At 35.9% G+C, this 22,799-nt stretch overlaps 1 protein-coding gene across 4 annotated transcripts in view; it reads right to left on the bottom strand.

Moving 5' to 3' along the window:
• CNTNAP4 (contactin associated protein family member 4) overlaps positions 1–22,799 on the bottom strand; it is a 238,124-nt gene that overhangs the window by 59,212 nt on the left and 156,113 nt on the right. For all 4 annotated transcript variants that reach the window (XM_019710874.2, XM_074314549.1, XM_019710883.2 and 1 more), the window contains 4 exons: positions 22,073–22,222; positions 17,056–17,227; positions 9,842–9,948; positions 7,174–7,293 (listed from right to left, as the gene is read on the bottom strand). In XM_019710874.2, coding sequence (XP_019566433.2) covers positions 7,174–7,293; positions 9,842–9,948; positions 17,056–17,227; positions 22,073–22,222 — 549 coding nt within the window. The remainder of the gene's footprint in view (positions 1–7,173; positions 7,294–9,841; positions 9,949–17,055; positions 17,228–22,072; positions 22,223–22,799) is intronic.

Raw genomic sequence — 22,799 nt, forward strand, 5'->3', positions numbered from 1 at the left:
CTAACTATTATCATTATGAAACATTATGAATTGTTGATACACCCTGAATTCAGAGATGTTACAATGTATAAAAACAAAAGCACATCTTAGAATTTATATAATATTTTAAATTATGTAATGTAAGCAATGACTTTTCTAGTCTTAAAAGTCATGCATGTTACCCGCAAAAAGAAAGTCAAATTTTTGTGGCCGATATGTACGTCTCTTCAGACATTTAATTATGAGTATATTTCTATTTCTTTTTAAACCACATTTGAAATATTCATTCCGGTGTCATGTGATCTGCATAGTTATGCAATGCAACCGGAAGTTGCTCTTTTGAACTGGACACATCTGATTCAGCATTGGCAACTCAGCTAACACAAAATAAATAAATAAATAAATAACTTTGAGTATTTACTAGAGTGATCACTATTGGCACCTGAACGTGTCCAAACATGTCCATCATGCTGATTGCCAAAAGTACTTGGATGAAATTAAAAAATCCTACAATGTTTGTAACAGAAGCTGGGCAGAATGTATGTATCCTTTAACTTTTCCAGCAAGACTTCGTATTATATTTAGTGTGATATATTCAGGCACAAAAACAGATGAATCAAAAGCCCTCTGATTTAATAGGTAAGAAACAAGTTGGAAGTTGTCAAAATTCTGGTATATATGTGCTGTTAAGTCACATAACTCTCTGTACTACAGAAGAATATTCCAAATTGGAGGAAAATAGTAGCTAGAATCTACTCCACCCCTCTTTTTAGCTAATACATTCACATGGTTCAACAATCAAACCAAGAGAAGGAGGAGGTATACTTTGAGAAATTTCACTCCCAGCCCTCTTCTGGTCCCTGGAAGTGTGAACAGAGAGGCCTGCTAAATACATGAGATAGCACACCGATTTGACAGCCTTATTGCTTTCTACGTGTTGATCATTATTTTTCTCTGAAACAATAGCTGTTACTTTTATTTCTGCCATGCATTTCAGCTCACTAAAGAGCTTTATCAGTAAAATACTTTCCTTGAAGAGGCCGTGATACATAAGCGAATGAAATTAAATGCGGCTGGCCACATAGCAGTACGGTGTAGACACCTTCAGGAGATCTGAGTGACAGATCTGACACGGATCTGTGAGCCCTTCATGAAGTCAGGGGCAATCGGAGCTTCCATTTCAAAATGCAGAAAATAAAGTGGCAGAATGTAGTAAGCAATAGAGTAGGTTTGAAGTTCTATAATTTTAGCCAACTCAACCTGGGCTGTTAGAAGTGGAAGATTATTAACGAGGCAAATCTGTTAGCCTAGGCTCTGCTGGGCTCTGCTTTTGTTGTTCAGTAAAACGATTCATCTTTTCTGGTAAATCAATGGCACATATGAAGCAGCTCAACTCTGGCTGAGCAGCTGCCAAAAGAACGGGACAATAAACCTGCTTGAAAGCTTTGTCTCTCTGGCTTTTGGGTCACACAGAGGGGTACTTCCCTATAGTTTAGTACTCACTGCTTCACAATTAACACATGATTCTAAAGGTCCTTTAAGTTGTTGCAGGAGGTTCAAGGCCATCATCGCGCGTGACAACCGTTAAAGGGCAGCTCATATAAATGTTTCCTTTGGAAATTCTAAAATTTCAACATTATGATCGTTTCTGTAAGTGATTTTATTTTTCTAATAAAAGTGCTGCAATGCAGGAAGTTAAACAGATGCCGCACTTATTAGATAATCGAGATTTCCAGGGCAAAGCAGAGACAATGAAATCATCAGCCTCAGATTCCAAGCAATGGCAATGAGTGCCCAGCAGCCATGTTCCACAGCTGATGTACTTTACTAACTGGGGAATCTCTCAAAACTAGTAACTTACAGCCTCTTTACTGTTCTTTCAGACACAAGGGTATTATCTGATATTTCTACAAACACCTACTTAGAAATTACAACTATAAAAGATACAGACTTCATCACAATTTGCAATTCAGTATTTTGTGACTGATTTTATTGGTCTTTCCCACTCATCTGTAAGGTCTATAAGAAGAGTGATAGTTTCCGATTTGCTACCCATAGTACTTCCAGCACACAGCACAGGGGCTTGGCGAAACACACAGGAGAAGACATTAGTTAAAGAAATGATGGAATGAACAGATGAATGAATAAAAACCATGCATTGTCCAGGCTAGGCCATAACCTTCCAGATTATCTGATTCTGATTCTATGGTGTCTCTGAGACCTTCATTGCCTTTTAGCTGTTTTATAACTCTAAATTGTACGTAACTGATAGAATTGCAAAATAATGTTAAGTCTAAAATTGTGAAGGGTATGAGATATTATCCTACTTGCAAATCAAATATCTTGCCTCATATACAAATTCTGTCTATCTATCTGTCTATCTACCTGCCTACCTGTATCTATATTTACCTACCTACGTATGGATATAGATATAGGTATATACTACTAAGACACAGGAGATCTCTGGGTCAGAGACCATTTGCCCACAGAGAATCTTAGACGCATCTACTCTCCACACCCCAGTTTTCAAGGGCTCATACAGTGAATGTTAGATGCACCTGTACGTGCTAGAGCTGCACCCCAAAATTACAAGATGTGGCACTTAAGGAGGATGGCTGGCATACCTTTCCCTCACCTCCACAGAGTGAGAGAGGAGAGCAGGCATAAATCCTAAGGTTTTTATCACTCTTAGAATGTAAGCAAATGCTTCTGGGGGAGATAAGCCTTTAAATCTCTCCAGAGAAATTCACTATTTCTAACTTCCAAGACATTAATTATCCTTTCACACAGGCTTCCAGATTTTTCTCTCTTGAAAAGCAAGTTTCCTTACAACACATAATTCTTGTCTACAGACAAGGAAATTTCTACCTGGTAGAGAGAGGTTCGATTGACTTCCTTCCTCCACTGTACAAGAAGCTAGTTTTGCTTCCATTTGCATATTCATTTCAATATTCCTGATAATATGTGTCTGTGTTTTGGATTCTCCTTTGAACTGGTTGTAACATCTTACCAGTTTTCTCATTAGTAGTATGTGTTAAACAAAACCTTTAAAATGTGTTTTTTAGCTTATAGTTTTATATCTGTGCAAGAGCCATGATTTTATTTTTATTTTTGAAAATTATCCTTTACCAAATGCAAAGGGAGTTGTTAAGGAGACGCGGGGAAATGGGTAAGAAGAGAGATCTGAAATAGACATAAAAATCTATCAAATTTAATAAATACACTAAAAAAGAAAGAAAGAGAGAGAGAGAGAGGGAAGGAGGAAAGGAGGGAGGGAGGAAGGGAGGGAGAGACGAAAGAAAGAAAGAAAGAAAGAAAGAAAGAAAGAAAGAAAGAAAGAAAGAAAGAAAGAAAGAAAGAAAGAAAGAAAGAAAGAAAGAAAGAAAGAAAGAAAGGAAAAACACTTTGGGTCTACGGGTGTCTCTCCCTGAGGAAATTTCCAATAATATAAACTGTATGTAAAGGAACTGAATAATTAAGAACTTGATTTATCTTAGGCTGACTGCTATTTTTTAGTGTGATAACAGTGTAGAGAAAAAAAAACATGCTGCTTAAGCAACACAGTTGCAGAGCTTCTGTTCCTTCATACTTAATAACCCAGGGTGATAGATGTGATAAAGACCATAAGAGCAGAAGAGCAGGTAGGAAGTGCTGTGTCAAGGAAAGCTGGAGAGATGAAAAGAAAGAACATTCTGGAGCAAAACAGCGTAAGCAAGTCTGCATTTGGATAATGATAGTTAGTTATTAACTCTCAGCTATTAAGAAGGCCTTTAGGATTGAAATCCCTGAAGTAAAAATAATTTTATTACAAGTCCTATACTATCCAGCCTTCTCACTGAATGGTCTCAGGAGCCCCTATCTCAGAATCATAAGGGGAGCCTGTCAGTGAGTAGAGATCTAGCCCTTGGTCTCTAAACTTAGTAAAACTAAATCCAGGAGTCTTGGTAGCAGTGCAGGGACAAAGAGCTATTTTAAGCCACCAAATTATTTTCACAGAAGTTTGAAAGCCACTGCTATAGCTCATCATTTTCTCCCCACTGAAACAATCGTCCTTATGCAAGGTTTGATCATGAGAAACTTCTCGAATATAAAACGATTCTATTATAGAAAAAGCAATGGATTTAGTGTAAGAGAAGAAAAGTCCCATACATTACAATAGGGACAGACACTGGGATTCATATTATCATGACTAATTATTTTTAAATTATTGTTAGAATACTCTGGGGGAAAATTTTCAGTCTTTAACAGTGTTTAGGAAAATGTCCATTCAAAAGAGATTTTCTTTGTATCTTTTAGCTTGGAATGCTTGAAGGTATTTAATTACATGTGAGAATACAAGGAGAAGTCAGCGACTGGAGGAGGACCTTGGACTTTCCAGTCTCCAAAACTATGAGAAATAGAACAGATTTCTATTGTTTATAAGCCATTCAGTCTGGTATTGTTACAGCACCCAGAATGGATCAAGACAGGCAGTGTCCTCAATGGCTGTGAGAGCAAAGAGAAGCCATCTGGTTGTGTGATACGAAAAATCTCTAAAGACACAATCTGTAATAATTTTCCCCCAAATCTGTTTCCAGGTTTGACTTCCACCTGCAGTGCTTAGAATTACACTTTAATACAAAGGAACTGTTGGTCCCGTACTCAACCATCTTCTCAGCATCTCATTTGAATGTGTAATAGGTACCTCCAACTCAAAATGTGTAAAACTGAGCTCCTGATCTTTTCCCTCAAACCTTTTCTGACCACATCTCAAACAACAACAACTCAACCACTCCCATTGCCCAAGACAAAATGTGTTATTTTTGGCTCCTTTTGTTTTCTCACACCACACATGTATTCAAGGAGAAAATCGAACCTCCTTCCCCCATCTGCACTGCTATTCTCCAGTGCAAGCCACCGTCCTCAGCTTTTGCCTGGATTCCTGCATTTCTTGAACTGGTCACCAAACAAGTTTTCTAACTCCATAGATGATAGATAGGTAGATAGATAGGTAGATAGATAGATAGATAGATAGATAGATAGATAGATAGATAGATAGATATTGAGATATACAGATATAAATAGTCATATACATATATATTTTATACTGTATATGTGTACATGTGTGTATACCCATAGTATATACATGGTCTCCCAACTTCTTTCCACCCCTGCTCCTAGATAGGCATTTCCCAACACAGGAGCAATTGTGATCCTACGAAAGGAAGTCAGATTGCATCCACCATTGCTTAAAACTCTCAGTGTCTTCTCATCTCATTCAGAGTAACACCAGAGAACTTACAACCTTGTTGTAAGGATCCCATGACTCTCCCCCTCCTGCCCCCACCCTACCTGACTCTCTCCTACTCTCCTATTACTCCTTGATTAATTGCCAGACTCCAGCAACACTGGATTTGTTGCTGGTTTCTGAACACACTTGGTAACATCTCGGGACTTAGCACCTTTGCCTGGAAGGCTCTTGCCCCAGATATTCACTGCCTGATTTCAAGTTGAGAATGCACCTCTGCAACACCTTCAATTTAATATTTCCCTCTTCTGCTTGTTTTGTTCCACAAAACTTTGATTTCATGAAACAGCACTGCCCAATGTAAACCTTTTGCAATGATGGAATAGGTGGCTATTGAGCAGTTAAAATGTGGACAGTGAGACTAAGGAGCTGACATTTAATCTTACTTTCATGAATTAATTTAATTTTAAATTTCTAACATTTGTTTCAATTCATTTATTTTTTATTAATTAATTTTCATTAAATTTGAATCTAAATAGGTACTTTTTTTGCCAATGGCTACTATATTGGATAACACATTTCATCTAGAATCCACTGAGTTTGCTGATGAAGGGATCAAGCTTCCTTTTTACAACATTTATATACAATTTCCCCCAGGACTACTGGTTGCAAAGGAATCTTGATCTCTTCTATTATATTTTGTTTCTTTGGTCTGCTTGTTTATCCTTGTGCCTATCACACGCTGTTTTACTTAGCCTTTCAGTATGATGTCTTTATACCTGGTGGAGTTGAGTCCTTATTCTTCAAAATTAATTTGGTTCTTCTTGTCCCTTCAAATTTGCTGATAAATTTTAGAAACTGCTTGCTTGTTTTCACCTAAGCAATTACAACAACCAACAAACAAATGCCCTGCTGGAATTTTAATTGAGGTTTGTATTGAGTCGATGTCTACTTGGGAAAAATTGATATTTGTACCACACTGAGTTTTCTCATCAATGAAAATTTTACATTTCTCCATTTATTTAGGATTTTAGTTATCTCAGAACCATTTTATACTTATCTATAAAGAAGCCTTGCACATCTTTCATTAGATTTATTATCATATATTTCAGATTTTTGATGCTATCAAAAACAAAATCTAAAATTTCGTTTTCTAATTGCTTACTGCTGATATACAGAAATAAATTAATTTTTATATTAATTGACATCCAGTAACCATTCTGAATATCTCTAGATTGTTTAGAATATTTTCAATACATAGCTGGTCATCTGCAAATATTGTAGACTCTTAGTTCTTCCTTTCTGGTACTTATATCTTTCATTCACTTCTCTTGCTTTATTGCACTGGCTAGGAACTCCAATACAATGGAGAAGAGAGTGGTAATAGCAGGCACCCTTGTGTTAATGCTGGTAACAGGGGTAAAGTTTTCAATATTTCACCATAAACTGGGTTATATGCTATAGGGTTTTTTTGTGGGTACTCTTCAACAAATTAAGGTCAGTTCCTTCTATTTGTAATTGATTGATTTTTCATTTTCTTTTTTATCATGAATGGATGTTGAATTTAATGAAACATATTTTTCCACGACTATTAGTTCCTATTTAAATACATGTAAGTAAAAAATTCAAGAATAAACTTCATGTTTACCAAAATTTAAAAAGTAAATATTTTTCAAAGCTTTCACATACATCAGTCTTCATGGAGAATAAAGCCAATCCTTTTTGTTTTGGGACTTCATAAAATGCATTTATTATTAGATGTTCTATAAACATACCACATGTATGGAAAATGACATTTTAAATCATTGTCATTAAACTATTTTTTTAAAGATTTATGTTAGTTCTGCTGAACAATATACATTTTAATCAAATTGCAAATTAGGTCCACTTTCTACTTGCTTCATTTTAACTTTGTGTTTAAAGCATTCATGCAAATTTCACCATTAAATGAAAGTTGATTAACTCACCAGTCATATTGCAATACAGAAGAAATGATTCTAAGGGACCACTTCCATCTGAGTCTATATAGTAAAACCCTGAAGTATTTCCTCTATGCTTATAGGCTTCACATGACTGCTCATAGATAGCTGGGAAAAAATAAAAACAAAAAAATGGATCATCATAAATGGAATAGTATAAAATGAATCTCTTAAATTTTAATTTGGACACAAAATATTCCAAGTTTTAAAATTTAATATGTACATTACTGACCAGAAGGAAAGGTAAAACATACTTTAAAACAAAACTCATTTTCTTTTTGAAAATTCATATGGATGAAAGTAGGTTAGATAGAAAAAAAAAAAAGGAGAATGAGATTGTATTTTATGGTACTATTTTTTTATCACTAAAGGAATATGAGATCATTCAGTCAAAATAAAAATTTATTTTTACAGTAGATAGAACAACAAAAGAGAAGGTGGGTATTTTAAATGTTAAGACATTTCTAAGTATAATTTTGGAAACCCATCCAAATGGATCTTTCAATATTCATTTTGAAATTCCTAATTCTGTATCACCTTGTAATAACCTAACATCTGAAGTACAATAGTGTAATCTCCTTAAATAATCTCCTGTTCCCAATGATTATGCAATAGAAAACTTTTAAATAATGTTGTAACTATTTTCCTTTCTCACATAAAATTATCTACAGATAAAACCCTTTTTATATAAAACAAATATGGTTTACAAAGCTCCTCATCAATAATTTAAAAAGTAATTTACAAAAGAAGCTTTCCTTAATGCTCTTTAATGAGAATTCAAGATAATTAAAATTCAAAGCAGAAAACATATTTATATGAAATTTGTCCCCAACTGATCTCAAAGTGTTTTGATCCATAATTGGATGTTTTTTAATTATATGATTATGTATTTCCCATGTACAAGGTTTGATATTAATACATGTATATGATGCATAATCTCACTGAATACTTGGCCAAGTGTACTGAAAATTTCCATCAACCTCTGTATTCTGTGAAATGAGAAGTAAATCTTCCCCTGAATGTCCTTTCCTAATGCATTCTAAATTTTTGAAAATTATGTTTTAATATAAAATAATATAACTAATTTACTCAGTGTTACAAAAATTTCATATAGTCATACCAAATTACTTCTCCGCCCCTCTATAATCTGATGGTTTTATTTTTTCCTACTATATATTATATAGAAGGAAATATAGGAGTGGATTGCTTTCCAGTCACACTTGTACTTTTTGCAGTGAAGCAGGGATGTAAAAATGGTTAATTCATATACATCTATATGTGCACACCTGTGTTCTAAACTCCTTAAAAGGTGTTTGCAGGATGCACACATAACTTTGCACTGAGAGTGGCTGTTAGAAAGGTCACAGGATCAGATAGGGTAATTGGGAGTACTTTTGCTCCATGTGTATTGCTTGACATTTTATAACTTGATTGTTTGATATACTATTTTCTAATAAAACTGTTTAAAAAATCTTATTTATTTTTTATTAGTTTCAGGTGCACAAAGCAACATAATAGTTTTTAAAAGACCCATCCCTGCCCCTCCCTCTACTCATGCTAAAGATAGTGAAGGCTTCACTATAACTAGGTTTATCATCCTGGTCCCATTCCTAAGAATGGTTATCAGCAAAAACAAACAAACTAACAAACAAACAAAACCTTCAGTTTCATTTAGACTACCTGCTCAAGAATCTAATAAGTTTTCTCAATGATTGGGTCAAATTGTGGGCCACGTATGAAAATATCTTATTTATTTATCATCGTTTTTTTTTTCCTCAGAGCTGTTTGGGTTTATACTTAGATTCAGTCATTAATAACAATTAAAGACAAAAATTAGTCAAGTAAAACACATTCAATTAGCTTCCTGCTTTGAGTTAGTTACTACAATGGGAATGATGGAGGACACAGAAAATGAAAATACATGGTCCCTTCACTAGCTGGGTGACCTGGGTCAAGTGGCCTCTGGTTACACTGAGGTGTGACTTCAGGAACAGCAAACATTCTTCATGATCTTATGAGGCAATATGTAAGTTGATGCCCCTTATGACTCTGGCTGCAGCCCTGAACAGGACTTCTGAGAGGCCCCTTGGGGAGCCCCCAGGACTGGGAGCCCAAGATTCCAATCTCTTCTCTGGCAGGAGTACAAAGCAGCATACAGTAAAGAGACAGAGAAGGGTGAGGCTGATGACTGTAACTAACGCTCTTGGGTCTCCTCAGCATAGGTACCAAACAACTGGACAACAAAATGGTGTGAGTCTTACAACACATGCAAACATTTCATCGGAAAAAAAAACTGCATGATTTATAATAGAGGAAAAGTGCACTGATTGTAATCCCAGGCTCTGGAGCATAACTGCAAGTGTTCACATCCTCGCTGTGGCTCAATTATTTACAAAGCCTTAGGCAAGGTGATTCATCTCTCCCTGTTAACTCATGAGTAAATTAGGGATAATAATAGTACCCACCAACTAGGGTGGTGATGAGGATTAAATGACTTAGGTCAACTAGAAAGCAACTGGATGCTAAAATTCAGGGGTGTACATTCCAATACATGGTTGCACATACAAGGACATATATAGACACATGGCAATGAAGTGGGGAAATGGAACAAGGAAATCAGAAGAGAGGCGAGAGCAAGCAGGTGTGCTCAGCTTACGGTTGTGGCAAGTAGCTCCGTTGTAACCAGTGTGAGCACAGTTGCAGTGAAAGGTATTCCAGGACTGGGAGCATTCACCTCCATGTTCACAATAGTTGGGCAAACACCTGCATGAAGGTGCAAACACAATCACTATTTTTCACTTTGAGAGGTATCGTAAAATATCGATCATGTGTACATGGACAAGTGAAAGAAGAATGTCAACAGTAACATCAAGAGTAAATTTAACATGACTAATGATCATCCAGTCTGTTGTTAAGGTACTTTAATCACAGAACTAAACCTTAGATCGATAAATTCACCAGATTTCAACCAATTCTCAGGTATTCGTGGCTGCTTAATTTTCACCATCTTACTCTAGTAGAGCCCCTTCTTTTCCCTAAGTGACATGACGCTAACTCAATATGTTGCCAAAAACATCAATAGCTTACACAAAATAACAATATTTAAGCAGACTGATTTACCACTGCACTGAATATTTAAAGGAAGAAGAAACAAAGAGGACAGGAGAGAAGAAAGGGGGAGGGAGGGACATCTTTATTCATTTGGTGAGTACCTCCAGGAATGCTGAAGGTCTGCGATGTAGACACAAATTCCAAGCAGTGTATCAGGGTGCTGTAAGTGCTGAACTGAACTCACAGGGGCTCCCAGGATATTTAAATTTTCAAGATCTGTCAGTGTGTGACTTGCTAGATTGAAGTAGTTCAACTTCAACATTAGATAGCAATACATTCCTTTTAATGACATCTTATTTTTGAGAAGCTGAACTTTTAGTCGTTGATAAAATTTTTTAAAAAGTACTATGTGAAGTCAATGTTGAACAGAAAATGAAGGTGGCAATATCTGAACTGATTGCAAGCTTTGAAAAGTTGTACAAAACCCAACAGCAAACATGTACAATTACTAAATAATGCGTTTAATTAAAAAATGAAGAAAAAATATTTTTCAAATTATATATGTTTTTTCAAGTTACATATAATTTGAAAAAATATATTTTTCAAATTACATATATATGTGTATAAAATTACATATATACATATATCATCTTTAAAAAATTTTTACTAAATTTATTGGGGTATCCTTGGTTAGTTAAATTGTATAGGTTTCAAGTGTATATGTCTATAATATATCATATATGTATTGAATTGTATGTTCACCACCCAGAGTCAGTTCTCCTTCCATCACCTCTCGTTTGACCCCCCCTTCCCCCTACTACCACCCCCTTCTCCCCACTTACCCCTCTGGTAACCACTAAACTGTTGTGTGTGTCTATGAGTTTTTGTTTGTTTGTTTTGTTTGTTTGGTGCTTTCAGTTTTATATAAATAATCTTTTTTAAAGGGTTACCAAGTTGTTAGGCCATAAACACTTATGAAGTTGTTTGGACCTAAATCACTTTTTAAGTGAAAGTGATAGGTATATCTTTTAGCTTAGGACACTATGAAAAAAATTACTGAATGATGCATTGAGCCCAAGGCTTTAAATGTTCTCATTCATCGCAGATTAAACAAACTACAAAACCCGCCAAGAATATATTCGTGATGGGGTTTCTGCAAATTCCTTTCTTAAAATGAAGCATGGGAACTTCATGTTTTGTTTACAGGATTTTTTTCAACTATAACTAAAAATAATGTTATTAATTTCTCCTGATGATAAAAAAAAATAGATGTTGAATGTACAGAAATCTGGGAAACAATAGAAAAGAAATATAGTTTACAATCTCAATATATAAAAATTACCACCATAACATACATATTTATGTCTTTGTGTTTATATATACATTATACGATATACATTATTGTATATACATATACATTATTGTATTGTATATACATATACATTATTGTGTTATACGATATACATTATTGTATGTACATATACATTATTGTATATATGTGTGTATATACGTGTATGTATATATTTAATTATAACAATCATATTATTTTACAACTGCCTTTTAAAAATTCTAGAATAAATAATTGGCATCTTTCCATGCCAATTAAGTTTACATATACTTTAGCATTTTTATAGATTCATAGGAATCCATTCAAAGGACATTTCATGATGTATTCAATATTTTAAGCATTTCAAATCAATAACAATCTAGAAGAGGGAAGTTTTTAAAAATTAAAACAATAACAATCCTACTTGGTCATCAGAAAAGGATATAACAGTCTATTCTTTAACAGACCTGAGACTATATTTTAAAGTAAGCAGCTATGCCTAAAATTCTAAAGAATAAATCTTTAATTATTGTTATACATGTGCTATTTCTAATTGATCAGCTACTAAAAGATTCACATCCATTATCCTTGATTCTTGTTAGTCAGACTTGACTTTCACATATTTTAATTACAGTGAGAAAGACTGGATTTTGGATTTCATTTAAATTCATCATATAGTAGTTCTATTTGACTTTTCTTGCCTATGGCAAATTACATTGTACGGTGAAGTGCTAATTCTCACTATATGTTCTATTCAACCAGGCACAATAATTCTCCAGGTAGTCCACCAAAAGAAGGTTTATTCAGGAAAAGAAGAAGAAACAAAACCGCCACAGCAAGGTGAAGACACACACCTCTGGCCGGCCGCCCACATGCAAAAAGAAGCTCTTCCCAAGATGGCCCCCTATATAAATCTCTCTCCCGGAAGTTGGAACCATAAAGTTTTACTTTTATCATCCTAAACAATTGTATTGTACACGTCTCTTCAGGAGTTACTTCAATACAAAGTAAAACAACCCATCAACCCATTTTATTCTAGCGTTTTCCTTAGATGTTTCCATCATTATTTTCATTGCTTGTGAACTTGAACAAATGCATATGTACATCAACGTGCCCAAAACTGAAGTGACGTGCATGATTTTGGTTTATCCTGATTTCCTGTCCATTCCAATATAAATTTCAAAATACTTTCACACAATGTAAAACTTGGCCGGAATTAATGATATTGAAGTAAAACTCTATCTAACATTATTACATTTAGAAAAATTGAACAGTTTGGTGTCTAGGGGGTCCTAGGATATGGTGACCACCTGAAATCAAATCTCCTGTCCTTCCTCAAAACTATGAAACCAACAAGAACCAGCCCCTCACCCCTACCCCACCCCTCTTCCTCTCCCAACTAAACAAGCTAGGTCTTTAATATTACAGCCCCATGATCTTCAGATCAATTGTCAGCAGGGGAATAAGCACCACATGTGAGCATAAGGGAGAAGGAACAAAGAAAGGATTAAGGGGCTTCTGGGGGGGGGGGAAGGAGAGGGAGTGGGGGACTGGGGGGAGGACAAAGACCAGCCTGAGGGGAGATGGTGCAAGGCAGGCTCGAGGCCCAAGCCCAAGGACTGGTGCTGGGAGTGGACTGGGAGAAGAGCATGATGGAGGTCTAAAGGTTGCAGGCTGGGGAAGCCAGGAGGTGGTCGCTGGGCCTGCTGAGGTTGCCATGGTGAATGCTGTGACATAGCAGCCTCGATTCTTGTCAGGAGTCTCAGTAGCTCTGGTGTCATCTGAGACCAGGGACACACCACACCTTCTGCCTGACTGCACTTGGGAAAGGATAGGTGATGTCAGGGCTGAGATGCTGACCTTCCCCAATCAGTGGATATTCTTTAAAAGTTGATATCCAAAGATATACCTAATTCTTTTGTTTAATAAGTGCTTTAGGTCCAAGGAACTTAGTAACTATTGATGCCCTAATCACTGTCATCCCTGCCCCAGCCCCATTTGGGTTTCTGCCAAGACATGGGGACATGGACAGGGGGACATGGATGGCAGCTCCCTTTGTAGCTCTACCCTCATTTCCGTCGTGGGACTGACTGCCCTCACCCTTCAGTCATCCCCCACCCAGATTTCATGGACTTAAGGCCACCTGTCCAGTAGGTGTATGTCCACAGAGGACAAGGAGAAGGGTTTCTAGGTGAGTGTGTGTGCATGTGTGTGTGTGTGTGACTATCCATTAGGAAGATGTGCATGTGTAAGAAGTGTGGGAATGATCTTACGAGTGTATGGGTGGGTGTGTAAAGATGGTGAAGGTGTGTGAGAGTGTACATGTGTGAGTGTACACGTGTAAGGGTAACGTGTAAGGAGGTGTGTGGATGTGTGTAAAAGGAGGGTGTGTGTAAGGACTATGTGTGGTAAGGAGCTTTTTAAGTATGTGAGTGAGCACATGAGTGTGTACGTGTGTGAGAGACTGTTCAATGACTATGTTAGTTTATACATGTAAAGAGTGTATATGAATGACTGTATAAGTGTGAGTTTGATCCAAGTTTAAGTTAGTGACAGTAAAAAAAAGAACTACATTGTTTTCATTCCTGTCACACTTTAAAATATATTTTAATGTTCCTGTTTGTTTTTAATTACAATTTATTAAACCATAAAATTATGTGTTTACTATACACAGATTAAATATTAACCATAATAAATGTTAATGTGTACCCAGGGGGACTGTATGGCATGACAAGCAGACATTTCCTGGTACCAGAGGGCTTAGATTTGATGCTGGGCCCTGTCTTCTTAGCCAGTTTATTTAACCTCTCTGTGTATCTGGGTCCATATTTACAAAAAATAAATACTACTAAGAACAGGGTCTTAGGGTTTTTGTGAGGATTAATTTACATACTTATTAATTAATTTAAAATTAATTTTAGAACACAGTCATTGCACAGTCTCTCATACACATACACACTCAAACTCACTCACATATCCAAAAGCTCCTTACATACTTGCACAAACCCTTGCCCACACAACACCTAACTCCTTACACATTAACCTATACAACATGCACACGCAGACACACATTCACACCATTCTTACACTCACGCACACTTGTAAGGTCATTGACACATACATTCACACAGTCCTTACACACTCACATCTTCCTTACACACACACACTTAAATACTAATTCATGTTAAATGCTTAGTACAGAGCCTGGTATACAGATTTTTTTTTTAAATGTGCTATTTAATAATGCTTTGGAAGCTATGTCAATAGGTATAGCACGTAAAACCAAGATAAATAAATACAGTCAGCCCTCTGTATCCACAGGCTCTGTATCTACAGATTCAACCAACCGGGAATGGAAAATATTCAGGAAGAAAATATAGTGTTGCTGATATGTATGTACTATGTACTGAAGCCTAGAATGGCTATGTCTGCACTGAACATGCACAGACATTTTTCTTGTCATCATTCCCTAATCCATATAGTGTAACAACTATTTCCACAGCCTTTCCATTGTATTATGGATTATCAGTCATCTAGAGATGATTTAAATACAAAGGAGGATGTGCATCGGTTGCCTGCAAATACTACGCCATTTCATATAAGGGACTTGAGCATCCATGGATTTTGGTATCTGTGGGGGACCCTGGAACCAATCCCCCATGAATACCAAGGGACAACTGTATGTATTTTCTTCTGAGTACAAAAAAATGAGTTTGGAGATATATTTGGAAATTTAAAAGGTATACAAATGTAAAAGTTACTTTGATTTTTGTGTGTTTTTTTTTAAAAAATTGTTAGGGTGACCGTTAGCCTGAAGTTTTTCTTTAAAAAAAAAAATGTGTAGTCAAGACCTATGCATAATTTGCTCACTATTTCTGAAGTCTTTTTGAGGTGTGATATTGAAACCATACATTCTCTAGTTGTGCTGTGTCTTACTCTATTTAAAGTGTGTGCCTCCAGAAAGCAGGCAATATGGACTCCTTGTGTAAAATGGTAGCTTCAGAGTAACCACAAAGGAGAAGTATGGATCTGCTTGTCTCCAAAGAATTTTCTGCAATCTGAGACAGTCAACATCACCATCATTCATGGTGCGGATGACCAAACCTCCCTACTGGTCCCTGATGGCTATTACCCATTGGAGGTGGGGGCCACCCGCCTCTGTGAGTGAGTCCCCCACTTGGGGGGAGCATATCCAGGGACCCTGGCTATATGCCCTCTTCAAAACTGGGATTAAGGTTCCAGAGCTGGTGTGGCTCTAACTATGGAAAAGGTCACTTCCATTTAATCCCCAAACCAAGCCAATTTAGGTTTATTGTCTAAATTCTCCCTTTACATACCATCTTTCATTTAGAAAGGATTGTTTTATCTACAAAATGGGTTAAATAAATAAATGTGTATTCCTGCAGAGGAAATTGTGTCCTTCTAATCTGTTGCTAAATAAAATTATAATTATATTTTGTAGACATAACAATATGTATTAGTGTTCAAAATAGGATCAACAGACATTGATAGACTACATGGTCCATCAGATATAAACAGATGAGTGTTTATGTTGATAAAATGTTGCATACAATAAAAAGCTATTTTTAAAACTCAGAATTTATGAATTTATTCAAAATATATACTGAACACTACTACAGGATGGGGGCTAAGTTTGTCACACTGTTTAATCTTTTAAAATTCGTAACAGTTGATGACATTCCAACTGAACTAAATTACTAAAATTAACAGCCTTGATATTAAAGCATGACTGGAAAGATTATTTGGCTCAAGTTGACCATGCCTAAAAATGTTTTTAAATTATTCACTACCAATTATCAGGCTAAAAGTTGCTTGTCTACTACAATTAACTCCCAAATTTTGCACTACCATGTGCTGTGCTGGAATTCCTACTGAAACCACTGGATCAGCCTTACACCTTCATCAATACTGCAGCTCCAAACTTTTCGAGAGCAGGGGTTCTTTTTTCATATTCCCTGAATAGAAAATAGTAATGGGTTTTACACATTAGGAGCATAGCAACCAGTTAAATTTCTATGCCTCTGAACATATTAGCCATCAGGGAAGCAAAAGTCAGCTTGATAACAGTACCAGATAGGTCTCTTGATTTATTGGTACCTTATAATCAATATTACTGTTAGAATATCCTAAGCTATTGAGTTTATTGATCTATTTTTGATACACTTATACCCACCTAAAATTATAGAAGCATCAACCTCATCTTTAGTGAATTGGTAGCATGTGCACATATGAATAAGAGGGTCACGTGTCTTCTATCTAAATTGAATCATTGCAACCATGACTTATAAAAGTAAAGGCATAGTTTTCTTAGTTCTAATGTGAATACAATCCACTTTCTGTGTGACAGGTAATGGCAAAAAAAGGAGGAGAGAAAAAAATGTTTTCCATATAAATTTTAATCTGCTGCCAAACATTCAACAATGGACAAGTCAAAAAACAAACAAACAAAAAAGAAGTGAGATGGTCCTTACCTGTCTGTGATTCCACATGAATCTATCTGAAGGTCACTGAAGTTCCCAAGAGACCCCTGCTGAACTGAAATCAGGTCTACCATCTTGTTACTGATAGAAATGCGTCTCATACAGCCCTGAAATCCACCAACAGGATTTTTCCATTTGGATCCAAAGCAATTGTCAGGACAACCTGATGAAAACAAAACAAAACTAAGTAAAACCAGGGTATATCATGAGTCAGGATTCAGTGCCATAGAATGCTTCATGAAAAAAATAAAATAGGCATTTGATTATTTTCTTAAATTAAAAGAGGGAGAAAAAGCCCATTGTAGTCATCATTAGTTCGATCTAAATAACAAATTGCAATTCCTACAAAGTAGTTCTCTTTATTATCATAGGATTCACAGAAAATGACTACTGTTATTATATAATAGTCATGTGCAGGGATATTAACTTGATCCAAATTTTAAAATGTATGCATATATTAGCTCCAGAGGCCTAAACATGTTAGTCAGCAGTATTAAATTATACAATATATAACTTAAATGTAGGAACTTAGTCTTTTGGAACACAAAAAGAAGACTATAAAGGATGAAAATGTGCACTGTAGATAAGAAAAGGTAAATTAATATTGGTAAAATACCTTTATATTTAAAGTTAACTATTTGGAAAAGAAGTTATATTGACTTGGAATAAAGTTACCAACTATTTTACTTAATTAAATGCTTTATTTTCATATGCATTTAAGAGCCATATACGTATGCATTTAACAAATTATAATGACTTAATGTCAAAAACATTTTACTGTTTGTTCTTATTTATTCTTTGCCTCATAAAAGAATGTTCCATTTATATTGATTTTTTCTTTAATATCTAAGACCTGTTACTAACTATTTAAACAATAAAGAACTATAATATTGACCATCATTGTCTGGGGTTTAATGATATTCTAAGTGTTTCTCTATTCAAGTGAAATAAATAATTTTATGGAGTATGAACTCGTGTATTTCACTTAGGCATTTTTCATTAATCTTTCTTTGTTGTTATGGCTGTCAACCACTATTAAAATTTCAAAGAATAAGAAATGAATCAGCAACTTCCTAATTCTGCACAGTCCATGCTACTTTTCTACGTGAAAATTTCCAATATAATTAAATATTTTGACTAAATATGTTTATCCTTAATGCTTTATTTTCCTAACAAAATACATTTACATGGGAATTCAAGGCGAGATTCATAGTCAAAACTGTTATAGGATACATTGAAATGTTATATTTTAACCAATGGAGATGATGACGTTTCAAATTTAGTACATCAAGAAAAGGTAATGAACGCTTTGTGAGTATCAATTTATTTGTGCATGGTACTATACACATTTTCAGTGCTTAAATTACTTCTGTGGTGTAGGATATGGTTACTATATCTCTGTATGTTTTCTAGATGACTTATTAACCAATTAAGAATGTTAAAATAAAACTTGAGAGGATAATAGTTCAATAGTATTTGGGGGCAACTACAATATGCCAGGAATATAAACAGCTCTGCTAATCTCCTTTTCTCCAGGAGGTGTTTCCTGACGTATTTCAAACTATTGCAGAATAAAATAACTTGTGCAATCTGCCTGTAGGGAACGAAACTAAGAAAACTTGTAGTCACAAGGAAAGGTCATGGAACTTTACAGAAAGCACACCCTCACACCATGAGGTACTTCATATTCCTAACCACAGTGTTTAACAGCAAGAGATGCTAAGAACAAAGAAAGGTTCAAGCCAGGTTAGTCTCATTACTCCGTGATGACAGGCATCTACAAGTTAATATAATGCAACGGCAGAGGGAAGTTCAGCATTAAACCCGTTTGAGAGGAAAGTTCTAAAATATGAAGATTTCTGGGGAATACTTAATGCTGAATTAATGGATGGATCCATTACCAGAGGCAGTCAGCATGTTAAGCACCTCTGAGGATGACAGATAAATTATCACTGTGTGTCACTGTGCCAGAAGTGAGATGTCGGGTTTGACTTCATGGTGAGGCAGCCCCTTCACTGGATGGATAACGTTTGATCTACACGAGCATGGGTGTGAGAATTCTGCACACAGCCTGGTGTCTCTAGCTTGTGCCGTACAGCGTGTTAGTCAACAGCACAAAAGACTGCATAGGGGAATATACAGAAACTAGACATCCATCCTCAATTTGGAAAACCCAGATTTAAAATGTATAACTTATAAATGGTAAAAGTTGACCATGATACAGCCTGACTTTTTGAAAAGCATGCATTTGAGGGGGACAGAAAAAAGGGTAAAATGATGGACAGATGGTGGAGTTTGGTGTGGGCTGCTCCTGAACGTGCAGGGTTCTATGTAACTTAGAATGGAGATGCAACCAAGGCTGTTGGAACACCCTGCTCCTTTGCAGTAGAGCACCACAGCCAGGTTAGACTGACTGTTTGCTGACAAGATAACTGGAAACTTGCAGATGAATTTAAAAAGAAGTGAAGGAGAACTGACGGGAAGTGTCTAGAACGTGAGATATTATTTACTAGCAGATAAACTGGCTGAAGAATTAACTAGCTAAGAAAAGCCTTTCACCTAGATAAAACAGATCCTAGTAATAAAGGGGACTCTCATCCATACAAAACAGGCTTTCTGGGGAGACCAACTGTCATAGTCTGCCCTGGGGTGGGGATGGTGTTTGCAGGATTCCCAGGTTTCCGTGCTAAAACTGGGGAGAGTTGGTTCCCCACTGCCAGTACCATTCAGGCAATCAGGGCCCCTATGCCAGTCTTGCACTTTAGGGGACCCTATTCTAGCCGTCCTGCAGTCATGCTTTTGCCCATGGCCCTAGGAGGCCCCACAGGTTAAGGTGATGTACCCACTCGGAACCTTCTCCCCGTTCTCCAGTCCTCGCCCAGAATGCAGAATTCCCAGCCCAAAAGCCCAAAGCGGGCTTCCAGAAGGACAGACCCCTCTGCCAGGTGCTGGAGGCACAAGGCTGGAAGGAAAGGGAGAAGAGGAGCCACAGAGGATGTCCTGTTTTCTTTTAGACCCTTGCTCTTAGCTCTGGAAATCTTAGGATGCCCCGGAGTCTGTAGGGCATGTATTTAGTAATCAGAATCTCATGCCAAGATCCCACATATTCTGGTACCAACTGAATAGATGACTGAATAAACAGACATATCTAAGTAAATGCAAGATTGGTTGTTGTTGTTTTTTAATGCTGAAGTTGTAATTTTATTATGAAAGCTTCCACAGTATATTGTTTAAAAACTTAGAAACAAAACATCTTAATAAATACCAAATTATAAAGATCATGAGGGAAAGAATAAACCCCAGATTCAAGACAGTGTGTACCTGGGGAGATGAAAAGATATGATCCTAGAAGAAGAAATGGATGTTGGTAATATTATCTTTCTTAAGATGGGAAATGCATGTAGAGATGTATGTGTATTTTCAAAAAAAATAATTAGAATTATTTAAATGGTATATATAATGTAAGATGTAAACAATAGAGGAAACTGGGTGTGGGGACTCCCTGTGTATCTCTGCCACTTTTTGGTAAATCTAAAATTATTCAAAAATTAAAAGTTTACTTAAATATAATGGTGTATATATATCATATTATAATAAAAACAATCAATATTACAGAGTGCACGTGATTTATTTCACTATACAATATTATGGATATGAATAAAAATGTCTACAAAAAATAGGTAGGCATAGTTAAACCTTAACATGGATGTAAAATACTTTAAGACAGATGATTCTATTTTCATGATTTACACGTTTATCCAGTCTACTATTTTTATCACTTTTTTTGTTTGTTTTTTGCATCATTCAACAATGTGCTTGTTTTTTTCCCCCTTATCTGATAGTGCTTCTAAATCTTTTCCTTTGAAGTGAAAGCTCTTGGGTAAGTTGGTCTATATATCTTACCATCTATTAAAGGAATGTGTTCCAATTGGTTGCCATAAAATTAATCATATATTCTGTAAGGTTTTATAAACAACTTGGTTCAGAAATGTACAAATCTTACTGAAGGAAGTAATTATATCTTTTAAGGTTGTTGGCACTATGCAGCCTTTCACAGTAATGGATTATGTAGGGTTTTGTTTGTTTGTTTGCTCTTAGTATCAGGTGAATGATTCATGATCTATGTGCTTACAGTCAAGTCTTAGAAAGGAATTTGTATTTTATTGATGAATAATAAATGTTGGGCTTTGCACCAAATACAAAAGTAACTCTAGACAGAAGTAACAATTAAAATTTAAAATAACAACAATAAGCAACACCTTAAGTCATGATTAGAAGAATTAAGTCTTATTACAGTTTTACAGTAGTAAACAGTTTTACTACTTTGCCTTTCTAATGGTAAATAACATTTTATTTTAATTTTTCAATGCTATAGATTCATTTCCATTTCCAAGTTTTCCTTTCCAATCTTATAGTTCAATCAGACATCCATTGGGCAGGTAAGTGCTTCATTTGTTTTTGTTCTTTGAGAGAGATGGCCTGGTGTTGAAGGCTGAGCCCAAATTTCATCAAATGTATCAGTTAGCGCATTATCATTTAGCAAAGAGAAGAGCTTTCTATGGCTAATTAAGTCAGATTATTTGTCCATTGGCATAATATTACCCGTCTGTACTGGGTAGTAGTAAAGCAATAAGGATGTTCCAGAGATACTAAGAGACAGGATCAGGAAAATGCTAGAATAAAATTGTCCCACAAAATTAGAAAAAAAGACACCTAAGGACCATTTACCATTAGGAAAATATAACAAAGTTTGAAAGTAAGAACTGAAGAGGGTGGCCTCATTGCAATTAATCTCATTGTAGAAACCATAAACGTAAGTCCACCATGAAGAAATACGTTTTAGGTCATAGGTTGTCATCTTGATTAACTCAACGCTTCCATGGTCAAAGAAAGTGAGAAATTATTCCACAGTTTTGACATTAGGTGAAACATGATGCCATCCCCAAGACACAGCGGTAGTAACTGAAAATATGTTCAATTGTCCATATTACCTGACCTCTTCTCTTACCTCCAAAATAATAGTTGCCACCGGAATAAATCTGCTCAGGCCCCAGGGAGAGAGAAGCAGAGGCCACCTGGCCATCCACCACCACACTCAGGTGATTCCTTTTGGCAGATAAGGAGATGAAATGCCACTGCCCATCATTTAATCCACCACCTACGGGAGATAAAATCAGTTCAAAGAGATCTCTCAGCGGTGAGCAATATAAGCAGTTGGTTAGAAACAGCAATATACGTATCACTCAATCAAGTACAACAGTCTATCTATTAATAAAAGGAAACAAAAAGGAAGAGAGGAAAAGGAGAAAAATTGGAAATCGATACCCTCTACAGCAGGAGTATCAAAACTGTGGCCCGCGGGCCAACTGCGGCCCACAATCTATTGTTAATTGGTGTGCAGCAAATTCCAAAAATATATTTAGTTTACTTAAATAAACCAGGTGAGGCAATACGTACTTTACCTCGAGTGAGTGGCCCAGCTCTTTGTGTATTTTACCACATATGGCCCTTGGTAAAAAACGTTGAAAAAGTTTGGACACCCCTACTATACAGGGAAAATGGTGCTTTATTATCTTTCTTTCTTAGGGCCTCAATAGACAGAACAAAATTCCCAACTTTGGACAATCCTAAATGGTTAAAAAATTTTTAATTATTTGGCATGGACTAATTTTCTGCTTCCATCATGTAATTTAGTTTTAAGGGAAGGGATTTAGGAAGAGCACAGATATTTTCCA

The sequence above is a fragment of the Rhinolophus sinicus genome, linkage group LG11, assembly GCF_036562045.2.
Source record: "Rhinolophus sinicus isolate RSC01 linkage group LG11, ASM3656204v1, whole genome shotgun sequence".
Lineage (NCBI taxonomy): Eukaryota > Metazoa > Chordata > Mammalia > Chiroptera > Rhinolophidae > Rhinolophus > Rhinolophus sinicus.